Source organism: Thamnophis elegans, chromosome 5 (assembly GCF_009769535.1).
Source record: "Thamnophis elegans isolate rThaEle1 chromosome 5, rThaEle1.pri, whole genome shotgun sequence".
Classification (NCBI taxonomy): domain Eukaryota; kingdom Metazoa; phylum Chordata; class Lepidosauria; order Squamata; family Colubridae; genus Thamnophis; species Thamnophis elegans.
The window spans coordinates 28861438-28878775 of record NC_045545.1 but is presented as its reverse complement, the minus strand read 5'-3'; the positions used below and the strand labels follow the sequence as shown (position 1 = coordinate 28878775).

The following is a 17338-nucleotide window of genomic DNA, read 5'->3' as shown; positions in this document are numbered from 1 at the left end:
CGACATGGGACCTTTCTACCCTACTCAGGGCCCTCACAGGAGCCCTCTTCGAGTCTTGGAGGACTATTCACCTCATATTCCTCACTTTGAAGGTAGTTTTTCTCATCACAGTCACCTTGGCTCGATGCATATTAGAGTTGGGAGCTTTGTCATCCAGGGATGACCTTTGCCAATTCCATCAGGACAGGGTTGTCCTTAGATTAGATCCCACCTTCATCCCAAAGATCAACACTCTGTTTCACAGATCGCAGGAAACCATACTTCCCAATTTCTACCTGTCTCCTTCTCACGAGAGGGAACACCTATGGCACCAGCTGGATGTATGTTGCACCTTGCGTATCTACCTTAGGCGGACATGCCCCTTCTGCCGGTCAGAGGCTCTCTTTCTATCCTTTCAGTCCAGCACACTGGGTGCTAGGATTTCATCTGCCCCCATTGGTAGATAGTTGAGACAAGCCATCAGTGAGGCCTACTTAGCCTTGGGCAGGGCCCCTCCCCAAAAGATCACGGCCCATTCCACAAGCAGTCCTGCTACCATGGCCACGTGGGCCACTAGGGCTCCTCTGGAGTACATCTGTGGGGCGGTCACCTGGGCTACCCTGACGCCCTTTATTCGACACTACTGTTTGGACCGTTTCGCCTCAGCGGACGCGTCTTTCAGGCGTCGTGTCCTTCAGCAGGTAGTGACCTCCCCTCTCCCGGGGTCTTCATCCCATCCAGGGACTTAGCTTGGGTATGTCCCTGTTGTAGCCCCTCCCGCCGAGCTGCAGGAAAAAGAACGTTGGTCCTTACTTGAACGTTTATTTTCTGCAGCAAAGGCGGGAGGGCTACATCCCGCCCTAGATAGTGCAGATAGGCCCAGCGAGGGGCGGTCGGGGTTGGGGAGGATGTGTGTATGGTCTGTATGTGTTTTCCAGTTATTGCCTTACATAAGATTACAGCTTTTCCACTCGACCTCGAGGAAACTGGGAACCAATAGGGAAGGATGGTGACTTTAAAAAAATTCCCTCAGTCTCTGGACCAATCAGGCTGTGACTTAACCCGATTGTAATCCCTCCTGCCTTTGCTGCAGAAAAAAAACATTCAGGTAAGGACCAACGTTCTTTTTGTTTTGATGTATTTTGTCTCTCTCTATTCCCCCCCCCCCTTTCACTCCTCAGTCTGAAGTAATTTATACTGAAAGCAGAATTCTAAGGTCTCCCACATAAATTGCTCTGGAATACAGGTTCTGTATTTTCTTTTTTGAAATGATCAGTATGAAAAGGAATTCTACCATTTATAGATTCTGCAGAACGGCCTATGAATAATTCTCTCAGCCAAAAGCAATTACTCCAAGCCAATGTAAAATGTTGCCCTCTTCAACATGGCTGTTATTGAAACAAACAAAAACCTCTTTGTTATGTATGATAAATGCTAAGTGGGATAATTTAATTTAACAACTAAGCTCCCTTTACCAATTCCCCATATAGAAATACCTTGAAATTCCTGAATAGAAATATCTTCTTAGCTAAAGAAACTGCTGTGGGTCAGTATTTTTCATATATTAATTGGTTAATATAACATGTTGGTGTCTCACATTATCCATCTTGTTACTTTTGAGAGCTGTGTCTGAAAATTTACTGTCAGATAAATTCTTTTTTAAAAAACTGAAATGCAAGTCTGGTGTTCTGTTTTCATGAAGTCTGAATGCCATAGCTCAAAAAAAGCTGTTCAGCTTCATTCTAGACATGAACTTTGGAAAGGTGGCAGAAAAAAGCAAATTAAACTGCTGTGCCTTTCCCTCCCTCCGGGTAGTCGACATTCCTTTAAACTCTCTGAGATCAGGCTTTTACCTCATTATTTTTCAAATTATTTGGCCCAGAACTTAACCACTTTGACTCCTGCTAGAAATGAATCACCTTGCCATGCATTTTTTTTAAAAGGGAAGCTGTTTTGAATTTTAAGGTTCTGAAGTTAAATAATGTATCCTGAGGATTTCAATTTCCTCATTAAAATTATTTTCCTCCCTAATGCTATTAATGTTAGTAATAATTGTACTAATAATTTAACTTAGTAATATTACCCGTATCACGTTCTCTCTGTACAGTGATATTTTTTGTTTCCTTTGTTAGTTTGCAAATAGAATGTCAGGCCTGCAGCCAGGTTCCTTTTGGATCTTTGCCCTGCCACACTTCTATGCTACTATGCTGTTTCTATAGTGGGGAAATGGGAGGGGGGATTGTATGGAATAGAATGTTAGTAGCCACAATAAAATTGCTTTCTAGATTGCCAAGGTCATCCTTTGTCTTGGTACCTCTGCACCTGACTGGAACTGGATGGGTGGAACTGTCAGCCTGGCAATGGAAGATTGGATCATGTGATGGACTTGTGGGTGTGGGGGCAAGATCATGTACTTTAACTTGGGGGGAAAACGGAAGAAGCTTCAGATTTGGGTTAGGGTTAGGGTTAGGGTTAGGGTTAGAGTTAGGGTTAGGGCTAGAGTTAGGGTTAGGGCTGACATAAAAGTTGCTTGTATACCGTATATACTCGAGTATAGGCCGACCCGAATATAAGCCGAGGCACCTAATTTTACCACAAAAAACTGGAAAAGTTATTGACTCGAGTATAAGCCTAGGGTGGGAAATGCAGCAGCTACCGGTAAATTTCAAAAATAAAAATAGATACCAATAATGTTTTTGAATATTTATTTCAAAGAAAAACAGTAAACTAGCGGTGTATTCAATGAAATACTTCACTCACCTCATGATGCTGATGTCCCGCTGTGATGATGATGTCCCGTGCAGCCGCGGGAGCGATGTCCCGCCTCCTATGACACACAGCACAGTGATTCCTATCATTGGATCACTGTACCAGAGGAGGTGGGACATCGCTATGTGGCTGCTTGCCATAACAAGGAGGAGGTGGGACATCGTTGCAGAGCGGCAGGAGGGGAAGGAAGGGGAATCGTAAGACAGCCCTGCATTACATTAGAACGTGAGGAGGGGGGATGGTGCGGTGCGCGCTGCGCGGCAAACTGACACAGAGGGAGGGGAAACTCACAGGGGCACTGGGCCATTCACGAGTGTCACCCAGCGGCATGGCCCCGCCCCTTTTTCTCCTCCATTTCGGGCAAATTTTTCACTGACTCGAGTATAAGCCGAGGCGGCTTTTTTCAGCCCAAAAAGTGGGCTGAAAAACTAGGCTTATACTCGAGTATATACAGTATGTTCACTAAATCCCTGCCATGTGAATCTGTAGCTGCTAACAAAACATTAGCAAAAAGTCCAGAACCAGTATGAACTTACTTTCAGAGAAATTAATGTGGATGTATGCTAATAAGAGAGAGAGAAAATGTCCATGTCTAACAGAGCAGCTTAGGTTTGCTTGAAATTGGGCTTGGTATATATCATATTACTTAAAAATTTGAGAACCCTTTAGGATTTTCAATATTTCTAATACATATGATGAAAATACAATTTGTTCTCCACATAGTCTTAAAACTACCATGTTTCCCTGAAAATATGACAGGGTCTTATTTTCTTTTTACTTACAAAATATGCCCTCGGGCTTATTATAGGGGAGGGCATATTGTTTTGGGGTTGCCGGGCAGCTGCTCCCTTACGAACTGGCTCCCGAAGAGCCGGGAACAGCCTCAGGGGCGAAGCAGCCATGAGGTGACCAAGCTCACGAGCAACCACCCGGCAAACCCCCTCTCCAGCCGGGCAGAGCGCCATTCACTGACCTAGGGGATGTCCCTAAGGCGCCAAGCCATGTGGTGCTCTGCCCACTCCCCAGCTCCCATGGCTTGGCACATTAGGGATACCTCCTAGGTCAGTGCATGGAGCTCTGCCGGGCTGGAGTAGGGGGTTGTGCGAGCGCCTGTTCTGCCCTAGCAGGCATGCCTCCTAGCCTCAACATGTCCGGGCCCAGCTCTCCCTGCAGCAGCCGTCACCGCGCTCTGAGCATAAACTCAGCTGCCGAGTCTTCCAGCAGCGGCCGCTCTAGGAGTGTTCTGTATGGTTGTGGGCTGGCTGCTGGAAGACTCTCTGTCCGGAAGACTCTCTTACAGAGTCTTCCAGCAGCTAGCCCACAACCATAGAGAGCACTCCTAGAGCGGCCACTGCTGGAAGACTCGGCAGCCGGGCTTGGGAGTTTGGAACCTGAGAAGACGTTATGCTCGGAGCGCAGTGGCGGCGTCGGCTGCTGCAGGGAGAGCTGGGCAACTCCCCCCTCCGGTCAGGCAGAATGCCACTCCCCAACCTAGCGGTATCCCCAAGGTGGCAAGCAATGTGAGCGCCTTTCTCCTCCCCGGCTCCTGCGGTTTGGCGCCTTCAGGATACCACTTTGTTGTTGAGCTGTGTTCTGCCAGGCCGGAGGCGGGGGGGGGGGTGTTGTCCAGAGGGTTTATTTTCAGGGGTGGGCTTATATTTTTGCCCACATGAAAAATGTGGCAAGGCTTCAGTTTCAGGACAGGTTGTATTTTCAGGGAAACATGGTAGATAAAGAAAACCCAATGAAGCAAATAAATCAAAGACATTATACATGTTCGGTTTAGTATTAAGTATATTAGAACTCTAGTGCTGGTACAGATGATAGCATAATGGGATATTTACAAGTTGGCTGGTTAAGTATTTAAGTAGTCTGTATTTCATTGAACCAAAACTCAAAATATTTTGTTTTAGATGTAAAAAATATGAAAGTGCAGTAAAAAAATTCTCTTGTTCCATTATTAATATATAATTCTTATCAAAAATATTGACTATAATATTATATGTTTTCTATTTGTCTCTTTCTCTCTCTCTCTCTAAATATATATAATAGCATGAAGTGTAGGTATTAATTAATCTCCTGCACTTAAAGAGATCGAAATACTTGCCAGGAATTCAGTAAGATGAAATGATTACTTTCAAGTTAAAACCAAAGAGCAGATAAATTCTAAAGGTCCTTATTCTTGCCAGTGACTGAACTTAGAAAGTATATCCAAAAAATAAGTTTAAAAATGTGGAAAATTAAAATTACAAGTTGCTGGAGATCCTGCAGAAAAAATTCCCTGAGAAAGAAATATAATCAGTATTCTGGAACTTTGTTTAAAATAATATAAAATAAATGTATGAATACTTCTCAAAATACTAAACTTGGAGGTACTTAAAGATAAAGGTTTCACCTGTCCAGTCATGCCCGACTCTTGAAGTTTAAAAGCTCATCTCTATTTCTTAGCTGAGGGACCCAGCGTTGGCTGAAGACATTTCCATGGTCATGTGGCTAGCATGATTATATGCTGTGGTTCATGGAATGCTGTTAGCTTCCCACCGAAGTGGTACCTATTTATTAGCATTGCCTGTTTTTAAACTGCTAGATTAAGAGGCGAATAACGGGAACTCATCCTGTTGCATAGGTCTCAGCTCTCGAACCTGAGCTATCAGCTCAGTGTTTTAAACGGCTGAACCCATGGCCCTGGAGTTATGCACAGGGACTTAATACCTACAGAAAGAAAAGAGGATAGAGAGAAAGAATAAAATGTACATGCTAAAAGAAAGAAAAAAAGAGAAAAGAATATAATAAAGAGAAAAAAAATACATGAAATGGTTTCCAATGTTCATCACAACAAATTTAGTAATTCTTCACACTCTAAAGTTAGAAAAGTTCATATCACATATCTCTTATATATAAACAAATCCTTAAAACATACTCTTTCAGTCCTAGGATCAGCAAAATGTCCATGAAGAATAGCCAGAATTAACAACTTATTTTATTTTAACCTTGTTTAAATAGTTATAGTTATAGTTTATTGGTCTTGTATGCCGCCCACTCCCGAAGGACTCCGGGCGGCTTACAATAAAAAGGGGAAGGGGATAAATAGACAAAACAACAATTTAAAATACACAACATTCATAGTTACCGTGGGACTGGATACTTCAACAGCCCCCTGACCTGCCGGAGCAGCCAGGTCTTAGTGGCTTGGCGGAAGGCCGGGAGTGTAGTAAGGGTCCGGATCTCCAGGGAGGGGGGCTCGTTCCAGAGGGCTGGAGCTGCAACAGAGAAGGCTCTCCCCCGGGGGGTCGCCAGCCGACATTGGCTGGCAGATGGGATCCGGAGAAGGCCTAGTCTGTGTGATCTGATCGGTCTTTGGGAGGTAATTTGCAGGAGGCGGTCTCTCAGGTACCCAGGTCCGATGCCATGTAGGGCTTTATAAGTAACGACTAGCACCTTGAAGCGAGTCTGGAGACTAATTGGTAGCCAGTGCAGCTCCCGGAGGATAGGTGTAACGTGGGTGTACCTGGGTGCACCCACAATCGCTCGCGCGGCTGCGTTCTGGACTAGCTGAAGTCTTCGAACACTCTTCAAGGGCAGCCCCATGTAGAGCACGTTATAGTAATCCAGTCTTGAGGTCACGAGGGCGTGAGTGACTATCTGAAGGGCCTCCCGGTCCAGGTAGGGTCGCAATTGGTGCACCAGGAGAACCTGGGCAAAGGTCCCCCTGGTCACAGCCGACAAATGGTGTTCTAAAGTCAGCTGTGGATCCAGGAGGACTCCCAAATTGCGAAACCTCTCTGAGGGCTGTATAATTTCACCCCCCAGCCTGAGAGATGGAATAATTGGCCAATCTTTGGGAGGGAACATCAGTAGCCACTCGTTCTTGTCGGGATTGAGTGCAAGCTTGTTCATACCCATCCAGACCCTGACAGCCTCCAAGCACTGGCACATCACTTCTACCGCTTCACTGAGTTGGCACGGGGCGGACAGATACAACTGCGTATCGTCCGCGTATTGATGGTATTTAATCCCGTGCCGGCGTATGATCTCACCCAGCGGCTTCATGTAGATGTTAAATAGGAGGGGGGACAGGACCGAACCCTGCGGCACCCCATAATTGAGGGGCCTTGGGGTCGACCTCTGCCCTCCGACCAACACCGACTGCGACCTGTCCGAGAGGTAGGAGGAGAACCACCGAAGGATGGTGCCTCCCACTCCCACCTCCCGCAACCGTTGCAGAAGGATACCATGGTCGATGGTATCGAAGGTCGCTGAGAAGTCAAGGAGCACAAGGATAGAGGGGTGACCCCTATCCCTGGCTCGCCAGAGATCATTGGTCAGCCCGACCAAAGCAATTTCCGTGCTGTAACCAGGCCTGAAACCCGACTGAAAGGAATCCAGATAATCGGTTTCATCCAAGGACCGTCGGAGTTGAAAGGCCACCACTTTCTAAACAACCTTCCCTACAAAGGGCAGGTTGGAGACTAGACAATAGTTACTCAAAATGGCTGGGTCCAGAGAAGGTTTCTTCAGGAGGGGTCTCACCACCACATCCTTTAGGAGGAGCGGGAAAATTCCCTCCCGGAGAGAGGTGTTAACAATCGTCTGGATCCAGCCACGTGTCACCTCCCTGCTGGTTGAGACCAGCCAGGAGGGGCACGGGTCCAGTATAAAAGTGGAGGCACTCACCGCTCCCATGGCCTTGTCCACTTCCTCAGGAGAGACAAGTTGAAACTCGATCCATGAAATGCGCTCAAGACCTTCCCCTGGTACCTCGGCTGGTACCGTGCAATTGGAGTCCAGCTCTGTCCGAATCCGAGCGACTTTATCCATTAAATACTGAACAAATTCCTCAGTTCTACCTTGTAAAGGGTCATCCGCATCCCTCCCTTTCAAGAGGGAGCAGGTTATTTAAACAAGGCGGCTGGGCGCGATTCAGCGGATGCAACAAGGGCGGCAAAATGCGCACATTTCGCTGCCCGTATTGCCACGAGATAGGCTCTGATAAAGGTTCTCATCAGTGCTCGGTCTGACTAAGGTTTACTGGCCCTCCAGCGGCGCTCTAGGCGTCTCTTTTGGTGCTTCAGCTCCCGGAATTCCTCAGTGAACCAAGGGGCCCTCCTGGATCCGCTACCTCGGAGAGGTCGCAAAGGTGCAATCCGGTTTAGAGCCACCGCCGCCACTGTATTCCAAGCAGCGACTAAGGACTCCACCGGACTGTGGACGAAAGTGTCAGGTATCCGTCTGAAATCCCATAGGGTCCATCAGGCGCCTGGGGCGGAACCACCTAATCGGTTCCACCTCCCTACAGTGGGGGATTGGTTTCCAAAAGTCAAGCCTCAGTAGGAAGTGATCAGACCATGACAAGGGCAAGATCTTAATGCCCTTCAACTCTAGATCACGTCTCCACTGCTCCGACAGGAATACGAGGTCAAATGTGTGACCCGCTGAATGAGTCGAGCCCCGAATTACTTGGGTCAGGTCCATGGCTGTCATGGAAGCCATGAACTCCTGTGCCCCGTCAGAGCGTTCACCGAGTGTAGGCAGGTTGAAATCCCCCAGCACCATAAGCCTGGGGAACTCTACCGCCAGCTCGGCTACTGACTCGAGGAGCGAGGGGAGGGCTGTTGCAACGCTGTTGGGAGGTAGGTACATTAGCAACAAACCCACTTGACCTCCAAGGTCCAACTTCATCAACAGGGACTCACACCCGACAAGCTCTGGAGCAGGGATCCTACGAGGGACTAATGACCTTCGGACGATGACAGCCACTCCTCCACCCCTTCCCTGGGGTCGCGGCTGATGAAGCATCTGAAATCCTTCTGGGCACATTTCAGTGAGGGGGACTCCTCCCTCCGGGCCCAGCCAGGTTTCAGTAATACATGCCAGGTCTGCCCCCTCGTCTAAAATTAGGTCCCGGACGAGGTGAGCTTTGTGAACCACAGACCTGGCATTTAGCAACAACAGCCTGAGACCAGGGCCCTGACAACTCTCGCCATCTGTCCCTGGAGTGGAACTAGCAGGGCCGGAAGGAGGGATCTCTGTGACGTAGCGAACCCTCCTTCCCCGGTAATGGCTAGCCCTGAAGTTACCGTCGTACCTGCCTCTCCCCATAGTGACCGTAATGCTCCAGCCCACCCCCGCACCCGTAGACCCCATTTCCCCTCCCACAGCCTCCGCTCCATCCGGCAGGCGATTTATATCAATCATTCTAGGACGGGAGGTAGGCCTGAGCCCCCTACCACTTCTGCAATAGCACTCAGTGGAGGCCAACTTTATATTCTTTTAACTTCTAACAATACTTATTTTGTTCAAATATTGTTATATGATTTGATTTATTTTCATTTCTCATTTGTTCCATCATACAGTTTTTAAAGGCTTTTTACAAGCCTCTCTTGTAAATCCAATATAAAAAAATATCCACTCTCTTCGTTTGTTATTTGTATTTCTCTTTTAAATTTTAAATTCTCAGGTAGATAAATTCTTTCGTAGATTCAGTGAAACATCCTCTTCTAAATATTTCTTTTGTCAGTAGTAAATCCACTTTCGATACCATCTCAATTTTCTCAGATAAAATTTTTGCATCTTACAATCTTTAAATAACATCTTTTAGACATAGTATAAACAAACATTATTACTGAAATTGTTAATATTGTGGCTACTGTCTCCTGATTCTTAAAATGCTTCCATTAGTATTTTTATTGTCATAATTTTTTCATTGTCTTTCTGACTTCTGTAGTCCCCATAATTGTTCACTTTTTGAAATCTTCATCATAACTGTTAAACTCTCCCACATCCCTTTTAAATCACGGACCACCCCTGAGGCAGGAGGATATCCTGGCAGAAAATTAATTCCAATCTGTCCATCAATACAAATGGGGTTTCTTTAAAAACATTTTTAAAGGAAACCTTTTATTAATCTAAGTTGTATATATTTAAAACTATTTTGCAGACAGAAACATTGGGCATCTGTTTCCAGCTTTGTATTTAAAGATTTTCCTGCAGATTTATTTTATGTTTTTTAAAATTACTTCTTAATAGCTTTTGTTTCTCTTTCTGTCGCCTTGCAAGAAAAAGTTTCAATTTCTTTCTGGTAGAATAAGAACATTAAAGGAAGGAGATGGAGGGAGGGAGGGAGGAAGGAAGGAAGGAAGGAAGGAGCTACACCATATAGGAAAAACATATTTTCCTGTCTGATTGCCATCATTTGTATTCTGTTTTATTATAAATGTGTTCTGATATCCCCATAAATAAAAAAGGCTCAATATATTTCATAGAAGACAATGAGGAAACTATTCAGAATTATTCTTTTTTTACTTATTTCAACCAGTGGTGGGTTCCAGATCCCATCGCAACCAGTACATGCACGCCTGCACATGCATACCCACCGCCCGCAATGGTCCAGCTGCTTGGTGTAGCATAGCGCAGGCGCCGTACGCTCCATTGGGTCAAATACAGGTAAGGACAACGGGCAGGCAGGCGGGCCCTCCGGAGCACTGTACCGGAACGGTACCTGGTGCTTCCAGCAGGCACCGGTATGCCTGTACTGGGGCGTACCGGCCATAACCCACCAATGATTTCAACTACACTTAAAACTAACTCTAAAACAGTCAATGTTCAAGTAGCCAGTCTCTAATTAAATGTCTGAATGACCTTAGAGAAAGAGGGGAAGAGATGTTGCCCACGAAACGATCAGACAGGAGAGTCAGAAGCCCCCAGTGACTTAATAGTCAGAGAAAGAAATAATTAGGAAAGAACTGCCCTAATGGATCACACAGTTAAAAGTGACTGGGAAGTGTATGCCTTCAGACTTGCAGGATTGTGTTAATGTAGCCTTACAATGAACTAGAATTAGTCATCTAGTCCTGTTTCATGTCTGGTTTACCTGAGATGACTGATACAAGCAAACCAAAGAATTTGAGGAGACGACGACGACAATTTTTATGCTTGGTGAATTGGAATATGTACTGCCTACCTATTTTTTTTTTGCTGATAAACAGACCTTTCAAAGTTCTTTTAAAGATTTATTTTATTTATTTAGTTAGTTAGTTTGTCAAGCATGTACGAGATAACAAGTATAGGTATAAACATGGACATGAACACAGGAAATGGGTACGAATAAGTGGGGACAGTAGGACAGGGATGGTAGGCATGCTGATGCGCTTAATACATGCCTCCTTACAAACCTTTTAGGAATGGGGTGAGGTCCCTGGTAGACAGTATAAGGTTAAAGTTATGGGCGTTTGAGGATGTAACAACAAAGTCAGGTAGTGCATTCCAGGCATTGACCACTCTGTTGCTGAAGTCATATTTTCTGCAGTCGAGTTTGGAGCGGTTTACCATGAGTTTGTATTAGTTGTTTGCCCGTGTATTATTGCAGTTGAAGCTGAAATAGTCATTGACAGGTAGGATATTGTAGCAGACAATTTTGTGTACTGCGCTTAGGTCAAACCGTAGGCGGCATAGTTCTAGGTTGTCCAAGCCAAACGTTTCAAGCTTGGTGGCATAAAGTATTCTATTGTGAGCAGAGAAGTGGAGGACTCTTCTCGTGAAATACCTTTGGACTTGCTCAGTTGTATTGATGTCCGATATACAGTGTGGATTCCATGCAGACAAGCTGTATTCTAGAATTGGTCTGGCAAAGGTTTTGTATGCCCTAGTTTGCAGTGCAATGTTACCGGAGAAGATCCATTGCAGTCATAAAGGCTATCCTGAATCTTAAGAGGACAGAATCCTCAAATGTGCCCTCACAAAATCAGCAGGACAAACCAATATTGCACTAGTGACTTTGTGTATTTATGTTCCATCCGTTTTGAAGGGCATGTATATAGTTAAACTCACAGACATGAAATTTAACTTTACTAAAAGAGTTTATTAGAAAAAGAAAGTGTGGCTTATCTTCAAGGTAAGCAGTCAGTAGCATGATGTGAGGGGGAAATAGTAAGATCCAGTATCACACTCTTTTTTGCCATGTGTTTCTAAAAAGCCCCTACTGCTTTGCTATGTAACTCCATTTCTTGTTGACCCTACTCTACCTAAGGCAGTTTTAACCAGGACAGGACCCATTTTTCCTGTTTTGCTGGCCAAGGAAGGAAAATCCAAACTATATCATTGCAATTACAAGAGCTAAGACAACCTCTAATCACATCACCCAAAGCAGCACAGAATGTTTGAATCTGTTCCACTCAAAATGACCTTCTTTTGATTCATGCTAGAATCAAACCAGACCATTCTGTGTTGTACATAACTCATAAAACATACACATTTTGTTTTGAGTACAGACTATTGAGGTTTCTTTTGTAAACTCTGCTACGGACTTCCATATGAAGGCTGAAGCTTTTGTAGATGTAAAAAATAAAGACAATTCGGTCTGTTGTTTTTAAAAACGGAGTAAGTCAAAGTTATATTTATTCAGAGTTAATCTTTAAATCAGAGGAGTTTGAAAATTGAGGAGCATGATTTGCATTTTGTATATTAATATGTAGAAGGGAATGCTGTTAATTTAATGATTTTGTACTTCTCCAGCTTTTGTAAGGCAACTTCCATTTTACAGAAATTATCAGTGTGTAAGACATGTGTTTTTATGATAAAACACATACAACATCTGTATTTATGGTATAATATAATTATTAGGTTATAGTATAATATAGGTAATGTTATCCTTGACTTATAACCACATTTGGGATCAGGATTTCCATTGCTAATCAAGGCGGTTGTTAAGTGAGCCACACCTGATTTTACAAGCTTTTTTTGCCATGATTGTTAAAAGAATCACTGCCGTTGTTAAGTGAATCACATGGTTGTTAATCAAGTCTGGCTTTCCCCATTGACTTTGCTTGCTGTAAAGATTACAAAATTGATATTGTTTGAAATGTGTGTTCTTCATTTGAAGCAATTTCAAGTTGAGTATTCATTAAAGCCACTTTGACAGTAAATGCCAATGTGGTATAGTGAGATATATGTTAGATGCCATCTGTGGAAAATCAAATTTATCCACTCTGAACGATAGAAACTCCTTCTGCTTGGAAGAATCTGGAAGAAAACAAAGACAGAGTTCCCCTGAATTGTCTCCTGGATAAAAGGGATATAAATCTAAATAACAAGAGCAACATAAATTGTTTATGTTGATATATGAACAATATTTTCTTACTAAAAGGCAATAGAAGATTTATATCTCTAAAACTACTGTTTTGAAGTTTAGCTGACAAAATGCCTGTAGATTGCTTCCATTAGTGTAAAATAAGTTACCATTTGTATATCTATTTGAAGCAGCTATTAAATTTCCAAATATCAATTTAGAGGCAGTTCCTGACAAAATTCTCAAAGTTTTTTTTATTTTTATTTTTTTACTGAATGCCTGCTAAGATTTCTTTTGTTAATTTGGAATTGCATCCACTGCAAATTGGATATTTACTAATGGTATGTCTCCCCTGCTTCTGTTTATCTGTCTTTTGTGATGTTTACTGAGAATTTTTGGTACCTTTCCCTTCGACTCAGCTTAATTTTTGGAGCCTTTTTTTGGCTGGTTCAGTTCCCTCCAGCCTAATTTCATCCCCCATTTTCTTACTAGGTTCTAAAAGGATAGCTCAGTGGAATAGGGATAATCGAGTCCAAAATGTGATTGTGTCCCTTCTCTCTATCCAGGGGATTTGGTTTTACCTAGGCAGCCATACATCTGGCTCAAATTTGCTCCTGCAATGGATAGTGCTCCTTGTTTTTAACATACCTTTCTCTTGTTTGAGTGCTCCTGAGGTTTGGTGACCATAATAAGCCCAATCCTATCATGATTAAAGTTCTTTTTGTGTGAAATCTTTATGACGTTACTGTAGCTAAAGATTACATAGCTTCACAGTATAGCACCGTGATGGCGAATTTATGGCACCTGTGCCAGAGGTGGCACGCAGAGCCCTCTGTGTGGACACACGTGCTGTCGCCAGCTGCTCTTCGGGTTCCATCGTACGGATGTGCTGGCCAGCTGCTCCAGCGTACATGCACATCAGCCAGCTGCTCTCTTCTGGGTTCTGACAGTCTTCAGGGTTCCAGCATGCACGTGCCAGAACTCGGAAGAGGGCAGCTGGCTGGTGCGCATGCACGTGCTGGAACCCAGAAGAGAGCAGCTGGCTGGTGTGCATGCGCGTGTTGGAACCCAGAAGAGAGCAGCTGGTCAGCGTGCATGCACATGCCGGAATCCAGAAGAGCACCTGGCTGCTGCATGTATGCACACTGGCCAGCTGCTCTCTTCCGGGTTCTGGCACTCCAGCACATGCATTCTCCAGTTTTAGCACTTAGTGCCGAAAAGGTTAACCATCACTGGTATAGCATAATAGCCAATAATGTTTGGGGAAAGGGTCAAGAAGAAGCACCATTGAGTGAACCTATGGTGGAATGTAGTCTGGATTCCCAGGAAGGAGGGGCTGCATTCCAAAGGAGCAAAAACCAAAAGAGTTTGAGTGGAAGGAAGAGAGTCAGAACAACTCCTCCCTGGAAATTTGGTAGATCCTGTGACCATCCTAACAATCTCAGTTTCAGAAGTGCTATTTCACAATTTGAACAAATTCTTTGAAAAACTCTTTTTGTAAAAAATTGGTTGTTTTTAAGTATAGCACAATGAAAAAGTTCTCTCTCCTGTCCACTTTGTTTTTTTCATTTGTTATCAACTAAGGCGGACAGTTTTGTACCATGTGGGAACCACTAGCTGATACTTCTATAAGCACCCAATTTCTAAGTATTCTTACAATACTTAGAATAACAATATATATGATGAAGCTCCAATGGCAAGCTGGAGAAAGACAAGTATTAAAAAAAAGTTATTTTAAATTGGGGTAATGGGCAGCATACAATACAATACAGTAGCTGAGTTGGAAGGGACCTTGGAGGTCTTCTTGTCCAGCCCCCTGCCTAGGCAGGAAACCCTATACCATTTCAGACAGATGGCTATCCAACTTTTCCTTAAAGACTTCCAGGATTGGGGCTTTCACAACTTCTGGAGGCAAGCTGTTCCACTGATTGATTGTTTTAACTGTCAGGAAATTTCTCCTCAGTTCTAAGTTGCTTCTCTCCTTGATTAGTTTCTACTCATTGCTTCTTGTTCTACCCTCAGGTGCCTTGGAGAATAGTTTGACTCCCTCTTCTTTGTGGCAACCCCTGAGATATTGGAACACTGCTATTATGTCACCCCTAGTCTTCCTTTTCATTAAACGAGACATACCCAGTTCCTGCAACTATTCTTCATATGTTTTAGTCTCCAGTCCCCTAATCATCTTTGTTGCTCTTCTCTGCACTTTTTCTAGAGTCTCCACATCTTTTTTACATCGTGGCAACCAAAACTGAATGCAGTATTCCAAGTGTGGCCTTACAAAGGCATTATAGATTGGTATTAGACATTATCTGTAGTTTATGGATATAATCTACCATCATTTTTTACTTCATTGTAAAGATGAAGCACAATAAAAATTAATTATTGCAATTAAATTCTGTGACCTTTAAGTATGCTAATGCTCCACTTTTTCTGACAGTATGATATTTAACTCACAAGGATTGTTATTCCTATTCTTTTCAAGCTTTTAAGACACTAAATCTGATGCTAATTTATGTTAGCCATGGTGCCATAGTACTGATTAGTGTTCTGTCCTTTCTGATGAAGAAGGACGTTTTTAGCTCAAGACTGAAATATGGGGTCCCCTCATTCTGTCCTTTTTATAAGGTTTTGTTTTGTTTTTATTAATTTCACTTGTCTTTTATGCTCGAAAGCTATTAGTACAGGCATGGCTGTTACAATTCTCATTCCATACCAGGAATAAATATAGTGAAATTTGCTATCAGACTGTCAAAAATTAGGATAGTGATGTCAAAAATCTCCTGACATTCTGAATTATTATTGTTTGTAGAATAAAGTGGGGCTTTTAACAAAGCTCATTTTTAAGACATTTAAAGGGGATGTCTTTAGATGCTCATGTGAATAAAAAAAAATAAGATGCAGAGCTAAAGAGTCATGAAATGCTATTGATCTTTGTGTAAGACTTAAAGATATACAAATTTCTGCTGCAGATAACTGGTAATAATGCAGCTAATGCTAGTTCTGTTAGGTTAAGTAATATCTGTAGTGGACAAGAACCATTTTATTGATTAAAAAAACTAAGTAAATAGAATCAGGCATCTTCATGTATTTTAGTTTAATAATTATAAATAATTTAAAAATCCTTTGTTGGAAAATGGCAAGTTTAGAGTTAGGATTACAGTGTTGTTATAATATGTATATATTATTTATTATGTGTATAATGATATATGCATGTATGAAAATACAGTTTGAATCACAATAGTGTGAGGCTGGTTTTGTTCTATTTTTGTCTAACATAATCTGTAGAAATCATTGTTTAATATCTGGGTCTAGATTATCAATTCTGATAATAAGAATATCATGATATTATAATATCATATCATATTTTGTAATTAAGTTGTATCTTTTTCTCAACAGATCTTTGTGTACACTTGTATGTAAATGGACATTCTCCTCAGAAACTGGCTGGGATGATAGTTTTTGGAAATCAATTGGATTAGAAGATCTTATGGCAAATAAATATTCAAAAATAGGTAATGTACAGTATTGAATTCTTTTTAACTGTTGGATTCAGTAAGAAATTTTAAGGCTAGATAAGAGTCAATTCAAATGTAATTGAAAGCTATATTTACTATTATAATTATGTATTTTGGGAACTTTATTTAAGAAAAGTATCCCTAAACAACTTCAGTTGTAACATTGTATACTGTATTCTATATTTTGTGGTAGAAAATTGCTGGAATCTTTCTGTCTAAATTATGACAATAGATACTTACTTTACAAAATCTGTGTACCTGACTAGAATCTGTTAAACTTTTTGTTTCCTGTTTTTAGCTTTTGTTTTCCCAAGAATTGATGTAGATGTAACTCATAAGTCATGCTTGGATTAAGAAAAGGCAGAGGGTTAACATGTGTAATAAGACTTATTCTGGCTTAATGTCTTTAGTGATGTAAGTACATCACTAAAAAGTAAATGTATTTTAAAAGCATTAAATTTTCTCAAGGAAGTATGAATATAGCTCACTCCTGTTTTCACCACCATAAGAACCCTATGAGGTTGACCAGAGAGAAAGAAAGTGACCCAAAGACATGATGTAAGTTTTTGTAGTTCAGGGCAGAATGAAACCAAGGTCTCCCTACTTCGGTACCTTAACTGCTATATTATACTGTCTCTGTAAGAAAGCAATGTAAACCTAGATTCATTTAAATGTGGTGGGGAAAAACAAAACAAAGCATTCAATATTTATTCATGGTAAAATAAATGAAAACAGAGGTCAAATGGACATTTTATTATCAAGGTTTTGTGAGTTTCAGGCAGGAACTACCACAGCGAAGGCCCATTGGTGTGTGTTACAAGGTCACAAATAGTCAATTCTGCACCTACAACAGATAACTAACTGTGACTGAACAGCAAGTTTTACCAAAATGGGTAAGCTCATCACTGAGAGATTGGAATATTTGGTCTGTTCCTCTTTTTTTCAGCAAACAAATTCTAACTGTGGATAAAATCTTCAAGTACTGAAATTTAAGGAAGCTATTCAAATCTTG

At 42.4% G+C, this 17338-nt stretch overlaps 1 protein-coding gene across 1 annotated transcript in view; it reads left to right on the top strand.

Annotated features, from left to right (window-relative positions):
• Nucleotides 1-17338, top strand: part of FGGY (FGGY carbohydrate kinase domain containing) — a 191530-nt gene that overhangs the window by 47691 nt on the left and 126501 nt on the right. The window contains 1 exon segment of the mRNA XM_032217552.1: nt 16208-16323. Within this exon segment, the coding sequence (XP_032073443.1) occupies nt 16208-16323 (116 nt within the window).